The sequence below is a fragment of the Squalius cephalus genome, assembly GCF_949319135.1.
Source record: "Squalius cephalus genome assembly, chromosome: 15".
NCBI classification, from domain to species: Eukaryota; Metazoa; Chordata; class Actinopteri; order Cypriniformes; family Leuciscidae; genus Squalius; species Squalius cephalus.
In genome coordinates, this window is record NC_137136.1 from 17,006,584 (window position 1) to 17,025,244 (window position 18,661).

Genomic DNA, 18,661 nt, shown 5'->3' on the forward strand with positions numbered 1-18,661 from the left:
AGGAACAATGAACCGAAGAGATACACGAGAGAACACTTTAAAAACTAAATTAATAAATTAATCAATATCTAGTCAAAAGGGAATCTTGATTGCAGATTTATAAAGATAAATTAATATTGTATTTAATTTATTGCAGTGTTCGTGTTGGCAGATCATATACTGTGCTGTAATTTTCTTACACAACGGCGTTTCAATCACATGTACGTTATTTTATAAGCAACCGTGAAATAAGATCGAGGTCGGAGTTTATTTTCGATAGTAATCGCTTATTAGACAGAATGGTTTAAGCGCATATACAACCTTTCAATCTAGGATTTTATCGGCGTTGCACTTTGAAGAATTCTTGATAATCATTTGAATACTGGCTTTTGTTTGAGTGCGTACAAAATGCATCCCGAGGCGCACAATCCACGCCCAAATCTTTCTGAGGTTATCCTCCTGCAGACCCCGGTCCTGTTGCTGCATAGGTGGGGTTCTGTGTGTCGCATGTATTCACTGGGGGGTGTTGGGGGGGAGGTGTTTGGCTCAGGATCCTCACCGCATTGGACAGCGTGCATTTTATCTACCCAACGCCAGACCCGGGAGCTTCCCCTACCGAATTAAAGGGAACACCGACAGATCTGCACCGCTAGGGGGCGTAAGTATAACTCCCGAAGCCCAGCATCGACGCAGTGCTCCACCAAGCTCTCTTCTCTTCATTCATTGTGCTCAATTTCAGCCTGTAGCAAGATCAAGGAAGCCTTGTCTAGAAAGAGCACTGCAGTCATGGCAGTTTCAACAGGTTTGTCTATTTATTGCATTTGTATGCTTTTAAAGATGAAACTGCATGGTGTGGCATAATGAATAATCAAACTCATTTTAGAACGTGCACTGTTAAATAAGTGAGACTTTAGCTGTTAATCGTGAGTATGGCTATATGAAGTTGTCCTATGCATATTCGGGAATTGCAGTCTGATTTATTTTATAAATTTTTTGGAGTAGGCTACTACTGCTGATAGGCTACTTCTATGGTATTGTTTTAAAACTATTTTAATACATTTAAAATGAGAGCAATGCATTCTTTGAGAGCGCCGTTATTGAACGATGGATTCGATTAATTATTCACGATTTTTTTTTGTGAAAATAGTCAAACCCGTATGACTGTTCCCTTGAACACAAAATGTTGAAGAATGGCAGTCTCATTCACTCACCTTTTTTTTTCTATACAATGAGAATGAAGAGTGGAATAACATAAGGGTGAGTAAATGAATTAAGGGTGGACTATCCCTTTAAGAGTGAATGGGGTGCTGAAAATCGCCAATTAAGCAGTTGCAAACCCCTGAAGTTCAGTACCGCATCATTGCGATAGAGCCAGTTCACTAGACAAAACCTGTTTAATCCAAAGATATTACAAATATGTCTATATTACATGTTAGTTTGTGGGTTGCTTTCCCTCCCTCTCCATATAGGTAATAAAAGCTCTGACTATTGGCAGTTTGAACAGCTTTCTATTGATTCTCATTAGATGAAGGTCCACTCGCCTGTGGAGACTGCAGGTTCTCAGAGCGCGTGCACAGCCAACCGGCTTGTCGCTGAGCTTGCAGTCTCGTTATGCAGATAATCAATCACCCGAATTACCGACGCTTTCTGCTGAAAACACTTGAGTTTGCAACATGCCTTGTACCTCGTCCATGCTCAAAAGCTAACTGAAATCACTGTTTATGTGATTAATAATTCAATCGATTGCAGTCTGAATGTGTCTCAGCGTTATTTTAGAGCTCATAGACTGTCAGTCCAGTCTACTATTGCCATATTTATAGATTAAATAAACCAGCATCTGTCCATGGTGCTGAACTCTATCCCCTGCATTGTTTTCCTTACTTCACTCCACGTCTTCACTGGCATCACATTGCTGCTAGGTCCATAAATCTCTCGATGTTTCTATTGTTTCAGCGTTGTTAAAAATATTTCAATGTATTTACAGAGTCATACATGAATTTGGACCAGAGTGCCTTTCATTATGGTAAGCAGTTGAGTATTGCATGGCCTTATTTATTTATTTAAAACGTATAGGCCCGGTTTCACAGACAGGGCTTAGATTAAGCCAGGCCTTAGTTCAATTAGGACATTTAAGTAGCTTTTATAAACGTGCTTTAGAAAAAAACAATACTGGTGTGCATCTAGAGACAAAACAACGACACTGGCATATTTTCAGATATATGAATGCAAGTTGCTTCCAAACATGCATGTTAGTCTGGGACTAGATTAAGCCTTGTCTGTGAAACTGAGGGAAAGTCAGTAAAACAGAGTATGTCACCACTCTTGATTTCTGAGCTCAGATTACGAGACGTTGCGGACCACGGGTGTCATCCTAGCTGTGATTATGTTCGTTGGTGGAATTCTTATTGCTATGAGTAAGTCACTGACATAATAATCATAGACATTTTGTAATATAGGATGTGCTGAATGAGTGCAAATAATAGTAAATGGCTGTGATGTTAGATTGAAAATATTTTCTGGTCACGAAGGATCATCAAGAGTGGCATTCACCTGACAATGATTGTAGTCAATCCCATTTTACTTCAATCAGTGCAGTGAACACAATCAATTCACCAAAGCATTTGTCTGAGTACTGCAATATGAAGATTTTGGTTCATTTGAATGAGACTGAATTCATTCCTTTCAAACTGGTTGAACTGAAACTGAATTGACCCCAATCAAAGTCCCTTTCAATGACATATTTCACCATCTCTAAATGTTTTTTGCCCCAACAGGTAAAAAGTGCAAATGTACGAAATCCAAGTAAGCGGTTTTCACACGAATGTGCAGCCTTGACTGTGCATGTGGAATGAGCCCGTATAAAGGATGAGGAAACGTCTTGACCGAAAAAAGATGTACATGGAATTGATGGTGCCATGAGTGTTCTCTGTAAAGCTCCTTTACTGTTTGAATGCAGCCCCTGGTTTCTAAATCGATTGGTTTTCGAACTGACCAGCTTCTTCTTTCAGCTCACCTACACTGTCTATTCATTCAAACAACAGCACGTTTAACATACACGACCTCATGTACGCCTGTCGTGCTTATAAACACTGAAGTTATGGTTAAAATAAGACGGCAGAAAGTTTGTTGTTTTTGTGCTTCCCAAATTAAGAACTGAACTATGTGCTCTTTGTGTGGGTAGGCAGTGTGTATCAAGACTGATAAAATGCTCCGCATGTCGTCCTGAGAGGATCTGAATCGTCAGGCCCTTGCACACAAATCAACCGACAATACTTACATTTGATTAATGCGGATGAGCATGCTTGCTAAATATGGATTGCTTAGATGGACCAGCGTGGCTTATTGGCATAAATTGTATGATTTTTTCCCCACTACAGATCTAGTCCAGTGGAAGGCCCTCAGCCACCAAAGACAGAAGGTACAGCACATCAACATTAATTAATGTTCTACTCAAAAATACCGTCAGAATTTATTGAACGCCTGATTGATTTCGCCTTTTTTTCCTTTAAAGTTCCCCCTCAAACGGTGTAAAGCGGATGGTGCAACGGGGCGGCTCATTATAGTGAGAGAGGAAATGCTCAGACTCACAAAGTTACTTACAAGAATGTGGAGGAGAGTAGAACCCGCTTGACCTCTTTTTGTAACCTCAGCCTAAATGCTGATCTGTGGCTGTATTTTTAGGTCTCTCAGTAGAACTTGTGCTTCATTATGTCGTTTTGTGTTTATATAGTGCTAATGATACCATTCATGATGCACCTCATATGACTGCAGTTATTTGACTTATGCATGAATCATTTGCTTTCATTTTGATTTATTATATGAGGGCTAGATCTAAAGGCATTTTTTTGGAAATACTTGCAGATGAATAATGATTAGCAGACTGATTGAATGACAGATGTTTCATCTAATAGATTTCAATCCTTTAGACAGATATAATGAAATTGAATTGAACACTCGTTTACATTTTAATAAAGAATAAACGACTTCTTAGCAGCTCTCCAGCATGGAACTATGCACAATGTGTCGCCCTGTGTAATTTGTGCATGGCAGGTGTCAACAAAATGTAAGACAATTGTAAAATTTTAGCATTTATGTCTTGTATTATATTTATTATTTTAGTTCCTGCATATTTATTATTTGTGTAATGAATTATACTATTGGATCCATTCCATCCAATTACAGTTTTGACAACAACCGTATAAGATAATCTAAACATGCAACATCTTTTCCTTTACAAATTGTAAGGCCGTTTATTGGATCAGTTAAGTCAGACATCATTAGGAGCGCATTACTTTATGGAGGGCATAGAAACTAAGAAAGTCTTGCCTTAAGAACTTATGGTGCAACAATCAAATACAGAGTTGCAAACTAACTAGTTACTAACTTAACATTTAAGTAAAACCTCACGGGCAGCTGGTGGAACCTTACCTTGGAGTTAAACATGATCTTATGTTCATTGTCACAGCATGAATATTTGTGTACTGTTTTCCAGTAAACAAAGCACTTTAGAGTTTAATACTTTACTCCTAAACTAAGTGTTACTAAAAGCAACTGATTTAATTGCAACTGAATGTATTTATGTCTCATGTACTAATAAATGAAAAGCATCCATATAACTTTTAGAATAATGAATCACTGTGCTTTTTTTGGAGGAATGCTTATGAATGCCATTATACTGCAGAGGTTTTTTTGTGTGTGTGTATTATGCTTTGCAATGACGTTATTGAGTATGACTAAGCAGCAGTCATAATGATGAGTTCGATACGGTTATATGAAAATGCGTTTTTATTATTCATCCAAATATTAGTCACATACCAAAGACATTTGTCTCAAAAAAAAGATCCTGAGTTATAGAGGTTCATTCTTGGTTTTTACTTTGATTAGCTTTACTTAGTTTGGCTTGGTCAGTTGACATAATGCAAAACACACAAACACATTAATAAAACAATAATAATTTGCAAAAATACATGAATAAGTTGATCATAATGATATCACTCTTCATAAACAATATTGTAAAAGATTGTACATTCAATCAAGCAGATTTTAATGCTACTTCATATTCTCACAGAATTCGGTTTTGTCAGATGGTTTCATTCATTAAGTGTTTGCGATATTTATTAAAACATTGAGAAAAGTTTCATAAATGAATGCACTTTGTTTTCAAACTAATTCTCATAAATCCCCAGTCCTCTCTTTGTTTTACAAGAAAGTGACATTAGCGTGTGTTTTCCCTCATTTGAATTTCCATAGGGACATCATGGTGAATCATGCATGTCTCTGACTCAACAACAACAACAACAACAACCTCCAATATTTGAAATCTTGATACAAGATGGACACGATCCCCACATACAAAAACCCTTCCTTACTATTCCACTGAATTAACATTGTTAAATCATATTAATGATTATGACTTGATTCTGAAAGGTCTTGAAGACAAAACTACTGTACCTTTCTACCTCAGAACTCCCTGACATTTCACCCCGTCGTATATGACTCATGAAAATAACGCATTCACATTCATGGCCGGGTGACACATCTCCTGTAAGGACAACTATGACATCAAGTGTGCTGCTGAGAAAAGTGCATTACACAGAGAACTGCTGTCATTCACATCAAACAATGAAATAAATAACTGACCTTTCCCCCTGAGTGAAAGTAACATGAACAAGAGCACAGAGAATAATATGCAACACACACTAACCAAAAGCCATATAAATACTTCTGAAAACAAATACAAATATCCCACTGATACAGTGGTTTAAAAAGTTCATGTAAGCAAACCAATATGGTTTATAATTGAAGGTGGAAACTTGACTGGTACACTGACAGTCATCCTGATGATTTCATTGAAATCTCTATTCAGGAACATAGAAAAATGCTGATGTTCAGCCATTAAAATATACTGGGAAGCAGCTTTATGGTACAGAATCGATGAATGATCCTTCAAAAAAAGATATACTGTCATGCTAAAATGATGCAATAGGTGAAAATCCTCATAAAAGGATACTGAAGATAAACCCATCCCTCTCCAGAGATGATCTAGATTCATTCCAGTCTAGGACGACTGTGTTTGGGTTCATTTTAAAAGCTCTTTTTGGTATAAATTATTTGACAAAGGTCCATTCAATCCATAATTGTTCTTATCTACATCTTGATGGTGAACAGTTAATCGTATTATCAAGACTGATGTTTCATGTGCGTACTGTTATTTGCTCTAGACCTCTATTGGAGAAGGTGGGGAACGCTGGGACTGATCAGTCCTAGTCATTCTTGGTCCTGTAAGGATGTAAAACGCCGCCTAGAGGAGGCACTTTTCTTCTTCAAGATGAGCTTGAGCTGAGGGAGAGAAAGAGCGAGAGGAAATTGGAGTGAGCTAGTGTGTTTTCTGTTCTTCTCATTCCATGGCGTTACAAAACAATGGAGCCACGATCAAACTGTACAAGAGAATGTTTTTTTATGGTTTGCACTGCACTGTACACATGATTCCTTGCAGACCGGTTGTTATTAAATAAAAGCCTCTCACTTTCTCTCCTTTGTCTCCGCTCTGCAGTAAGTGAGCGGGCTGGTCGTTCTCCAGGTTGCGGATGCTGGGATCAGCACCACGACTCAGCAGAAGCCGGATCAGTTCCTCCTGATAGGGGCTTCCGTGCAGCCCTGCGGCCATGTGTAGGGCAGTGTGTCCGTGAGCCTGAGAGGAAACAGACAATATATAGATAATGAGGTCACACTGTTGTACGCACTAGAATTCATTATAGTATGGGATAAATGCTTAAATCACATTATAGTCCATGAATTTTATTGGCAGAGCGACTTGTCACTGAGCTTGCCTTGTCTATGTTTGCGTGCTCTAGACAGGTGGTGGTTATTTTTCAGTGACTCTTTCTGAAAGTTGCACAGTTACTACAGTCGTCCCGTCAGGGGTCACCCCAGCAGTGTTATCCACAAAGCTTTTTACATCGTATGCCCTTTCTGACGCAACCCAACACTGAGACTCACACACTTTGGACTGTGGGGGAAACCGGAGCACCCAGAGAAAATAGGGAGTACATGCAAATTCCACACAGCTCAGCCAGGGCTCAAAGCGAGGACCTTCTGCTGTGAGGCAAACAGTGCTACCCACTGACCCACCATGCCACCCTAAATCATCCATTCAATCAAACATACGAATTATTTCAGGAACAAAAAAGCATCTGTCTTTGTTTGCTAGTAGATTCATTGAAAAAACATGGAATCATTCAGGTACTAAACAAATAAAGTATTTATAAGTGAGTCACTGGGTCGCTCACTCAACCGATTCATTAAAAAAAAAACTCTGAATCATTTAGGAACGGGTTGTTTTTATGTGATTCCTTGAATCATTCCACTGATTCGTTCAAAAACTAGGGAATCATACAGGATCTATAATCATTCAGGAACGAAACACTTGTTATTGTATTTATAAGTGATTCAGTGAATAATTCCACTGATTAGTCCAAAAACAGGGAATCATACAGGAACTATATGAATTACTGTATGAGTGAGTCACTGGGTAGTTCACACAACTGATTCATAAAAAAGAACTCTGAATCATTCAGGAAGGAAACAGGTGTTTTTTATGAGTGATTCAGTCAATCATTCAACCGATTTGTTCAAAAACATGGAATCATTCAGGAACAAAACAAATTACTGTAGCCTATTTATGAGTGGGTCACTCAGACGATTTGTTAAAAACTCCACTGATTCATTCGGGAACTTAACAGGTGACTTCATTGATTCAATTCATTCGATTTACCGATTGGATCAAAAATATTCATTTAGTAATGAAACGTCACTACATCTTGTTGTTAAACTGAGACGAGCAGCAATTAAAGAGATACTTCACCGATTAGCATTAAGCTTTGTATCAGTAGAAACCTGGTAGTATTTTTGAATGTCTCCCTGAGAAGAGAGATTTCTGTATTGTGTGTCTGAAAAAAACAGAATTTTGCTTTTTTTGACAAAAAAACAGAAAAAAAATCGTAATTTTGCGTCATCTGAGGCTTTTTTGGCCAGAGGCTAGAGACTACAGCCAGTAGGAGGAGCTAGTTCCGCATGTTTTCAACCCACCCATAGGGGGTGGGATCTCACGATAAAACGGCGTCTTTTCAGTTTCGAGTCAACTAGTAGCCTAGTTGTATCATTTCTTTCGATACTGCCCTCTGTAGGCGTGGCTTGGGAGTGGCCTCGTAGGGCAGCGAAGCAAGTGCATTCTGGGAGTTGTTGTCTTTCATCCACATGAGCCAAAAATACATTTTCTGGCTTTTCTCAGTATAGAAGGCACCAACTTCTAAAATAATTTCACATTTCTACTACATAAATGACCCAATTTAAATACACATTCATCTTTCCAGCGGTGAAGTATCCCTTTAAATATGCTTTGGTTTGTTCAAAACTAATTCTGCTGGCAGAACAAAAACAGACAAAATAACTAGCAATATTTTGTCTGAAATGCTAGTTACTCAACTTTAATTTCTTGTTTACACCTACAATAGTTCTATTGGTCTAAATTTCACAGAGGCTTTGATTAATGCGACACGAGGAGTGTGGATAAACCTACGTATGATTTCGTAGGTAAATGAAAGTCAATACAATATCGTCATCATGTTTCTCACTTTCATGTTGATGAATGCTTGCATATTGGAGAGTTGGAGGTTCAGAAGGAAGCGCACGAGATGGATATTCCCCTCCTTCACTGCCAGGTGAAGAACGGTCTTGTTGCTTTTGATTTCCTGAAAAAGACAGAGGCATAGTCTGTCAACAAAGTGAAACTGAAGCGACATCAAAGCTGGCGTGGCATGAATGAGGTTTCTTCCTCTTGCGGCATTCTCAGAACGAAACCACGCTATATGGAACAATGACAAAATCAATTGTTTGTCTGTCTGTTAGAAAGGAACATTTGGGAAATATATCTTGTCTTTTCCTATACCTATAAATATCTACTATAATTTGTAAATGTCAGTAACTGTAATTTGTGTGTTTGCTGTTGCTAACTTAGCAATATTACTCCATGTAAGGAAAAAACAACAACAACAGCAACAGTTCCTTCAACAGGTGCCCACCAATTATATATTGATTTAAAAAGAAGTTTTGAGGGAAAACAAAAACATTTGTTTATTTTAAAATATTTATTATTATAAAATAGCAAGTAAGCAAAAGCTAAACAAGTTTATTTGATATTTCACTGTCCCTTCCACATTATGTAGAAGCCTAATTAAATTAGGAAAATATGTTTGATATAGTATACCATTCAAAAGTTTTGTGTCAGTTAGATATTTAATAAATTAACACTTTTATTCAACAATGATGCATTCAATTGATCAAAGTGACATAAGACATATATACTGTTACTACTTCAAATAAAAGCTGTTCTTTTGTGCTTTATATTCTTCAAATAATCCTAAAAAAGGTATAGATTAAAAAGCGATTAAATTGAGTACCTGACTGAGAACTGAAGCCCCAGCATTTATAAGAAGCTGCAAACACATCAGTTGAGTCTGACCGCCATCGACTAGCCATGTTGAGGATGAGGAGGAGGCCTTCATCGTGGCACAGTGAGAGATCACTGCACAGTGCAGAGGAGTCAGACCTAAAGTTAGCAGAAGCAAGAGCTGTATATTATTGTTTCCTCAGATGTAACTGTGATGCTTAATAGAGAAAAGGTTTATACCTTCAAAATTACGAGCCTCCAGGTCCACTGGCAGTCCAGCAAAGAGAAGAACCTATAAAATCATAGTGGTTTTGATGCGTGCTTTTGTTATTTTGAATGATTTGACATATGGGTGGTCACTCACCTCCATGACACGAGGGAAACCGTAGGTGGCAGTCAGATGGAGCGCAGTTTGACCGTTGACGTCACAGATGCCGATGTCCGCACCGAGAGAGAGAAGATCCTGGACTATATCTGGTTGATTAGCAGTTACGGCCACCAGCAAAGCAGTCTTGAATACAAAGGAACAAAAAGTCAGTGAGTGCATTAATAATAATACAAATTCCCTGGGGCATCATAAATGTGTCCTACAATAGGTTTACATGCACCCAAGGTCAGAAAAAGCAGTGTAACATCACTTCTTTTCTCACAGCACTTGAAATGGCTCAATTAAAGGAGGATTCAGTCTCTCTAAACCCCTCCTCTCTGAAAGCCTACTTTGCTCTGATTGGTCAGATGGCTCAGTCTGTTGTGATTGGTTTACCGCTTAAAGAGCATGTCTATTACCATATTTGAATTTCAGCTCTGGAGGCTTCCTCAGCTCTAGCACACACACTGATACGAACTTTAATGATGGCATTGGTTTTACCTTATCAATCTCATTCTTTGGAAGTATTGCAAAGTGGATTTGCTTTCGCAGCTCAGAAAACACTGTATTCTCAACACAAGACAAACCAAACACTTCCAGGCATCAGTTATAACTAGTGTTTGAGTGCGGGTCAAAGTAGACGTTATTCGCAGGCAGCCAGTAAAGACTATAGGCTGGTATTATGCAATTTGTTACAAACCTACATAGGTTTATTCAGGAAGTAAGACTGGAATTACTGACAACTTGTTTTAGGCAGTTCAGAATCTGTTCATACAGAATAACTATTTATTGTGCACTTTGAACTTTTCAGACCTTTTACATTCACAAACAGTTCTATTACACACTACATGAAAAGTATAATGAAAATAAATGAAACACACTATTATGAGGGGCCCTTTAACAGTATTTTGTTGTGATATTCACCTTGCCCTTGTGTTCTTTAGAGTCCAGCTTCCCCAGTCCACGAAGTTTCTCCGCAGCAGCAAAAGCATATTCCCTCAGGCCTTTCGCAGTGTAGATATGTAAAATCCTAAAAGAGAGGAAGAACAAAGTTTCAGTTTTCATTTACAGTCTAACAACCTTTCTATTTTCAGTTAGAGTCACTTTTCTATAGGACTTGCGCTTATGCTGTGGTTTCATTAGTTGAGAAACTCACAAGGCCTTAGAAGACCCCTCTGGTGAAACACCTAATGCGAATACATTAACCGAGCAATTTACATAATGACAGTATGTGTACATGACTGGAAGGTATCTAAATAAGACTGCAAATTCTATTTAGCATACAAAATTGCTACATTAAAAATGACTTCCCTGTATTTATTTTGGTTTCATTTGGTTTTTCAAGAAAATTTTAAAGAAAAAGTCGCAAATTTTAGTAACTTTTTTTGTGTACACATATTAATCCTTTAAAAACTCTTTTATGGAAATATTAGGAATTATTCGTTCATAAATATCATCACGTTTTTGGGCAGTCACTCCACATGTCTCACATCCTGTGACAAAAGTTTTTTTTTTAAGAAATACTAATAAACGATAATGCCAAACTACTTAATTTTACTAAAATCATTGACCCATTTTCATAAAAAAATAAAATAAAATAAAGGGCTACGCATTTAAACAGCCCTAAATTTATGGGGGTTACTAGAAGAGATTATATGCGTGACCATCAATTTAGGGTCAGCAAGGTTTTTTTTGTTTTGTTTTTTTAAATAAATAAACACTTTTGCTCAGCAAGGATGCAATAGATCGAAAAGTGACAGTTAAGACTCTTACAAAGTTACAAAAGATTTATTTTTCAAATAAATGCTTGAACTTTACAGTTCATCAAACAATCCTGAAAAATCTATCACGGTTTGCACAACATTGATTAAAAAAAGATCTTTTAAAAGCTTTTGCCATCACGAATAAATTAAGTTTTAACATTTATTAAAATAGAAAACAGTTATTTTAAATTGTCGTAATATTTCACAATATCACTGTTTTTACTGTATTTTTGCAGCCTTGGTGAGCATAATATAATTAGATTTTGAACAGTAGTGTACTCATTTGAAGTCTACAGAGCTACAGATCATTCTTCCAACTGACCCCCTGTTACCGAATCCGTGGAAGTATATCTCCACCCTAAACAACATGCAGAAAATGTTCCTTTGACTTACGTGTCCCCATCATCATCCTGCCAGGTGGTTCTACTGTAATCCATGTTCTGCAGGAAGACTCGAGCCTCCTGCAGCTTCGCCATATCCATTTGGGGCCTGAACTCTTGGAGAACGTATTGGCTTGTGTGATCCTCTGCTCTGGATTCAGATGGCCAACACAAGCCTGAGCTCTGAACGGGGACCGTCCCAGTCATATCAGTCCCGGCTGCAGTTACAGGGCACTCTGTTATAGACTGTGAGAAATGACAGAGAATGGGATTAAAACTTGACCGAATGAACATGATTATGTAAGAAGCCTTCAATTATTATGCTACCCCAAATACTTTTAGAGCTCTTACATATTGCTGTGTTGTCTGGGCGTCCTGGCAGTCTTGCATGTGCTGAGGGCTGTAGCCAGTGGCAAGCGTTTGTCCAGTCTGGGTAAAGTTTGCTGCGGTGGAGGGACTGGGCATGAACGAGAAAGGGTTGCACTGCTGTAGGGAGGAATGTGCCTGATGAATGCTGGAAACTTCCCATCGGTCGTATCTAACTGCGCCCATGTCTGTGTAGCTTGCACTGGTTCCTGCAAAGGAAAGGGAATTGAAATCTTTAGAATTGAAATGTCATTGGAGTCCCATTTTAAAAGCAAAATCCTCATTTAGCAGAGATGCTCAGACTCACCGACAGTGGGAGATTGTACTGATGCCAACACCTGTTGGAAACATTTTGGAGGATGATTAAAGCCGTTTATATCAGCCTCAAGACATTCATACTTAGAGGTATAATAGCTTTGACTGACTGGGACAGATGCAGCGCCACCAGAAGTATAAGATGCTGTAGAGCAGGAGGGGGGTGCTGAGGAGGTCTCTCTCTTTCTCTTCTGCTCCAGGAGTTTCTTCACTGTGGGCAGAGGGTAACACGCCTTTTCCTTCGGTGCTGCGGACACAGGAATAAACCATTTTTATATTAATCATGATGTTTTTTTCTTTGAAAAGTCTAAGTAAAGATAAATGCTGTTTAAGAATCACAGAAAACGTATCACAGCAGCACAACTGTTTTCAACATTTATCATTATAAGAAATATTTCTTGAGCAGTAAATCAGCATATTAGAATGATTTCTGAAGGAACATGGGACACTGAAGACTGGAGTAATGATGCTGAAAATTCTGCTTTTTCATCACAGGAATAATTTATAGTTTTAAAAATATTACAATAGAAAGTAGTTTTTTTAAAGGGGTGGTAAATTATGATTTCACTTTTCTAACTTTAGTTAGTGTGTAATGTTGCAGTTTGAAGTTACAAAGTTACGACGCTCAAAGTTCAAAGGAAAGGGCGATCATTTCTTTTAAAGAAATGGCTTTTTAAGGACTACAACAAACGACTGGTTGGGACTACACGACATTTCTCCTGGGTTAGTGACATCACCAACCCTAGAATTTACATAAACCCCGCCCCCGAGAGCGCGATTTATAGATTTTCATGACAGAATATGCTAATCAATGACTAGAGGATACTACACATAAACTACATAAATTCATCAATTAACCATTCAGAAATATCTTGTTGCATTCTACATGTTGTCACTTCTTCTTGAGTCTCTCCATCATTGTCTGACTTTAAACATAAAAGGCTAAAAGTTTTTGAAATTTTAAGGACACAAGAAGGACTTTTTTTAAGGACTTGAAGCTCCGCCCTCTGTGCCGGGAGCAGCAACTCATTTGCATTTAAAGGGACAGACACAAAAACAATGCGTTTTTGCTCACCCTCACAAAGTGACAATATTAACATGCTATATAAAAATATCTGTGGGGTATTTTGAGTTAAAACTTTACATACACTCAAAAACTGCTTTCAAAAACATAAAAAAATCTTACCAACCCCTAACCTTTGAACGGTAGTCTCATTAAATCTCTAAACTGATATTGATTTATCAAGCGAGAGTCCATGCACCCTTGCCTATTATCAAGTTTATATTCTTTATGAAGATTTCTTAATAAAGTATGTCATTTATTTTACAATAATATAATTGTGGAACTTTATTAACTAGATGCAGTTATACAAATAATCATATGTATACCTCAGAATGAAAATAAATGCTATTAAATATTTGTAGTTTTTAAATGAACAACAGTTAATCAATTCAGGAAAGGTGAGATTTTTTTATTATTATTATTATTATTATTATTAATCTTTCTATTAAATCCCAGACATGTGTTTTACAATGCCACAGCAAATGTAAGAGATTTGTTTAAGCAAGTAAATGAGCATTTACTTCTTGCTAAATATCTATCTTACTTCATTTATTGTTGTAGTATTTTTCTCAAGTGAAACTGATTGATTTCTACAGTAATGTGATTTCCCCAAGGCCGTTTTTAATAGCAGGTGTCGGTATGACATACAAATGTATTTTCTTCGTGTTAGTCACTAAAAGAAACTGAAAAAGACAAGAATGCAAATATTGGAGGTTTCCAGTGGGCTTCAGTTACGTATTCTAGAGCAGAAAGAAGGAAAGTTTCTTCAAACTCTTGACCCCAAACGTGAGATAAGAAAGATATTTCCACCGAAGGAGCGTAATGCTCATCCTCTCACCCGTGAGGAAGGTATTCCATTTGGAAAAGAGGTGGTGAGGTCACGTCTACCTGTCTTCTTCATCAGAAACCCTGCGTCTATGGAGACGGTTATCACAAGCACATTCTCTGTAACTATTTCCTTTTCTCCGTTACGCTCTTCGTGGCAAACCACATCTTCTTCCTGCATCTGACGTATATACGTCCTTTGAGGGGGCCCAGCAGAGGTGTATGAACAGATGATGTCAAACAGTGGCAGTACTGAGCCGAAATCAGCTGCATAGATCACAGTTTAAGCTGCAATACTTAATCTAGCCACCAGGAATAAACAAGGAAGATCTCGTTTAAATATTAATCAAATTACTGCTTCACTCACAGATATTTCTTTCCCAAAATGCAGTGTGAGAGAAACACTTCTAACTTATTTTACTATATTTTATGGGCTAGTTAGAGTATATATTATGTACCTCCATGATAATCAGATATAATAGTTTTACCTATATAGCTTAACTATAATAATAGTGTTTCGTTTGATTCATCTATATATAGCTCAGACACAAGAATTGCTTTCTGTGAGATATTCATTTACAGGAAAAGTAACTGGTTTCACCAAAACATTAAGTAATTCTTATGGCAAAGGGGATTCAGAAGAGGAAGGTGGCTTTGATGTAATCAGCATGGAAATTCCACTGGGCATAACCTCGAGAGGATCATTCCTTTTCTTATCTGTCTTCTTTTTTTGTTTTGTTCTCCATTCCAGTTTAATTACTCCACTTCTCAGCCTGTTACTTTTAAAGCTCACCATCTCAAAATGTACTGCTTGACAGTGTACATTACGTACAGTGGCATGTATAGCAGAGTCAAATGAAAGAAATACTAAAAGAAAAATTTGCTACATTTCTGAAAGTTTAAGAAAAAACGTTAGAATACCATTGGTCAAACACTGAATGAGCTAAAACAATAATGGAGTTTAAAAAATGTTTTGACAGATACACAAATTCTTAAGGTTATATCACCATGTCTCAATATGTAGCATAAAATTGTGATTTATTTACATTGTGTAGGAGGGGGTGAAATCATTATCATGACTAGTTGACTAGTTATAAGGCATTTATATATTGTACAAAATAGTTAAATTAAAGTATAGGTTTACAGTGAGAGTTGAATATCACATAGTTGTTTTTAAAATCGCAAGCCTATGTTTCATGTAGGCTATGTCTGTTTTTTTTTTTTTTTTTTTTCTAATTTTATTTTATTTAAAATAAAACGAAATTAGGAAAAAGTGGTCATGGGATTTGACCCTAATTGATTTTTAAGCAAAGTTCATAAATAAGTAGTGGGGTATGCCGTAACAACAGAATTCTTAACTAGTTTAAGTTATATTAGTTTCATGTAGGAATGTTATATCGAAGTTTGACAGACGCTTAGAATGTGTTACAAACGCTAGGCTACTCATGAAACACTTGACAGGCTATTCATATACTCTAGCATAGCTAGGCTATATAAAATATAACAGTGGTTTTGCTATCTGTCGCAACAGTTTTAAAGGTCACACGAAGTCTTCACAAGTCTACAGAACATTGATGTTCATGCCTAAAATGTCCGAAAGCGTGGGCATCAGCGGCTGGGATAGCCTCGCACCTCTATCTTGTAAATTCAAAGTCGGAAACCCCTGGCCAATGAGTCACGCGCGCGGGTGTCCTCGCGGGGATTCCGCACCCCTCACTACACATAGCTACATATATTTACTCATTAAAAAAATCTTAGTTTGCCGTTTATTCCTAGACACTTGGTTTATCCCACGAGACATTTGTACTTGTATAATAAATCCTTCCTTTATAGTTTTATTATACAGTTCCTTATACAGTTTTCTTTTCGCTATCATTTTTTTTCACAAGCTTTTCTTTATAAAAATGAGACCCACGCCCATTAATAACGGGAACTGAAAGTCTAAAAGGGAGGAGTAATTTATCAAGGGGTTTGTCCAAATAGCCGTAAAATGAACTCAGTGACTGACAGTATCTCTACGTTGTTGGGGGATCCTTTATTCAAATTAGATGTCTATTTTTAAACGGTCATACACCACTGAACTTACGTCATAAAATAAATCATACAAACAGAAAGAGAAAAAGTAGTATTCCATACGTTGTTTCCAGCTAAATAGTTGTATTTAACAGGGTATGTGTATTTTAATAAATGACTTGGTAAACGCTTATGTCAGTGTTTAATTGTTTAATAGGAACCCGAACACTTTAACGTAAGCTATCATAGGCTAGACTAGTCTACTTTTTTGTCCCTTTTACTCCATCAAATCAAAAATCACGAATCGTATATTCTTCAATTCCTTCTGCTGTAGCTATAAATGCTATAAATAAAAAATATTAATAAAAAGTCTTCGTACTCACATTTCTGAAAGTGCATGTCAGAATCCCTTTAGCTGTCTTTAATTCTCGGCTCCCACGCCAGGTGAAATGAATGATGTCAGTCGCAGAGGAGCCTCTGATAAATGTCAACTCCTCGAGTCACTGCCTGTTATTAACTGACTTCGGCACGTTCCACTATGTATACAGAGAACACGTTGTTTCCCCCATACCCCGCCCATCGGTAGCTCCGCCCTCTCCATGATGACAAGATGTGAAACACAATGGAGGAAAGTGTATCAGCTTGAGCTTGACAGAGGCAGCACGGGGTGCTTTCTTTGCGTGACAATAACAAATATAAGGATGTGCGAGATAGATATTTAAAGTAGCCTACTAAAACAATTTGCTAACACCTTTAATACAACCTCGTAATGTTTAGGTGGTTATTAATACATTAGGCTACATGTAATTACATGTAATCATGTATTTAATATTATTTCTATGTAAAGTGAAATATTTTCATGATTATTTTGAGTCAAGAGTCAAAATTACTGATTCAAAATTTGAAAATGTTTCAGCATCATTATGGATGAGGTGTATTTAAGTTATTGTTGTGGATTCTAATGTTGGAATAGTTTCTGTTGCATTTGAGAAATATAGCCTAATTAAAGGGATAGTTCACCCACAAATGAAAATTAGCCCATGATTTACTCACGCTTAAGTCATCAGGTGTATATGACATTCTTCTTTCAGACGAAGACAATCGGAGTTATATTAAAAAATCCAAGGAAGCTAGTTATTTTAGTGGATAAAGTTTTAAATTGATATTTTTCTTACACGAACGCTTCATTTCAGAAGGCCTTTATTAACCCCCCAGAGCTGTGTGGAGCACTTTTATCATGGATGGATGCTCATAACTCTGATTGTATTCGTCTAAAAGAAGAATGTCATATACACCTAGGATGACTTGAGGGTGAGTAAATCATGGGCTAATTTTTATTTTTGGGTGAACTATCCCTTGTGTGGTGTTCATATTTTTGTTACTCAGCCAGTGTTCGTGGGTCTGGTGGACCCGCTGCATTTCTGGGTTTTTAATTCAACATAATCAAACAATTTATGTTAAAATACTCAACAGATGTTTACTTCATCCCAAGTACAAGCAATATAAACAGCATATATGGTTAATATTTTCCCTTTATCTTTGTTAGATCACATTTAAGAATTGCAACCTTGTGCGGGAACGGCAGGGGTAGTTCACTCTCTCACACTTACACACAATCTCTCTCTCACATGCACGCACACACTCACGCACGCACACACACACACACACACACACACACACACACACACATGCACACACACACACACACACACACACACACACACACACACACACACACACACACACACACACACACACACACACACACACACACACACACACACACACACACACACACACACACACACACACACACACACACACGTCTGGTTCACTATCTTTGTGGGGACTCTCCATAGACGTAATGGTTTTTATACCGTACAAACTGTACATTCTATCCCCTTACACTAACCCTACCCCTAAACCTACCCATCACAGGAAACATTCTGCATTTTTACTTTCTCAAAACAACTCATCCTGTGTGATTTATAAGCCTTTTGAAAAGTGGGGACCGCTGGCTCAGGTTTTACTATTCTTATGGGGACATTTGGTCCCCACAATGTAATATAAACAAGGGCACACATACACACTCACGCACACTAATGCACACACACACACACACACACACACACACACACACAC

The 18,661-nt window shown here is 37.5% G+C and overlaps 3 protein-coding genes across 5 annotated transcripts in view; 2 read left to right on the plus strand and 1 right to left on the minus strand.

The window, feature by feature from the left end:
• The window catches only part of rps19 (ribosomal protein S19), a 236,409-nt gene that overhangs the window by 37,895 nt on the left and 179,853 nt on the right, over nucleotides 1–18,661 (plus strand). The window lies entirely within an intron of this gene.
• On the plus strand, nucleotides 282–4,085 carry fxyd7 (FXYD domain containing ion transport regulator 7). Of its 2 annotated transcripts, XM_079895800.1 has the most exons (7): nucleotides 282–637; nucleotides 719–781; nucleotides 1,964–2,002; nucleotides 2,319–2,393; nucleotides 2,754–2,781; nucleotides 3,357–3,397; nucleotides 3,491–4,085. In XM_079895800.1, the coding sequence occupies exons 2-7, from the start codon at nucleotides 766–768 to the stop codon at nucleotides 3,508–3,510; spliced, it is 219 nt and encodes a 72-aa protein (XP_079751926.1). In that variant the 5' UTR covers nucleotides 282–637; nucleotides 719–765; the 3' UTR covers nucleotides 3,511–4,085. The 2 variants fall into 2 exon arrangements, with proteins under 2 accessions (XP_079751926.1, XP_079751925.1); XM_079895799.1 differs by having other exon boundaries at nucleotides 282–781.
• Nucleotides 4,749–17,049, minus strand: nfkbid (nuclear factor of kappa light polypeptide gene enhancer in B-cells inhibitor, delta). 2 transcript variants are annotated; one of them, XM_079895285.1, is made up of 12 exons: nucleotides 16,903–17,049; nucleotides 12,729–12,865; nucleotides 12,611–12,641; nucleotides 12,289–12,512; nucleotides 11,951–12,183; nucleotides 10,719–10,824; nucleotides 9,792–9,938; nucleotides 9,668–9,719; nucleotides 9,438–9,586; nucleotides 8,613–8,729; nucleotides 6,506–6,670; nucleotides 4,749–6,318 (listed from the first exon to the last, which is right to left on the minus strand). In XM_079895285.1, the coding sequence occupies exons 1-12, from the start codon at nucleotides 16,916–16,918 to the stop codon at nucleotides 6,247–6,249; spliced, it is 1,449 nt and encodes a 482-aa protein (XP_079751411.1). In that variant the 5' UTR covers nucleotides 16,919–17,049; the 3' UTR covers nucleotides 4,749–6,246. The 2 variants fall into 2 exon arrangements, with proteins under 2 accessions (XP_079751411.1, XP_079751412.1); XM_079895286.1 differs by lacking the exon at nucleotides 16,903–17,049 and adding an exon at nucleotides 14,520–14,683.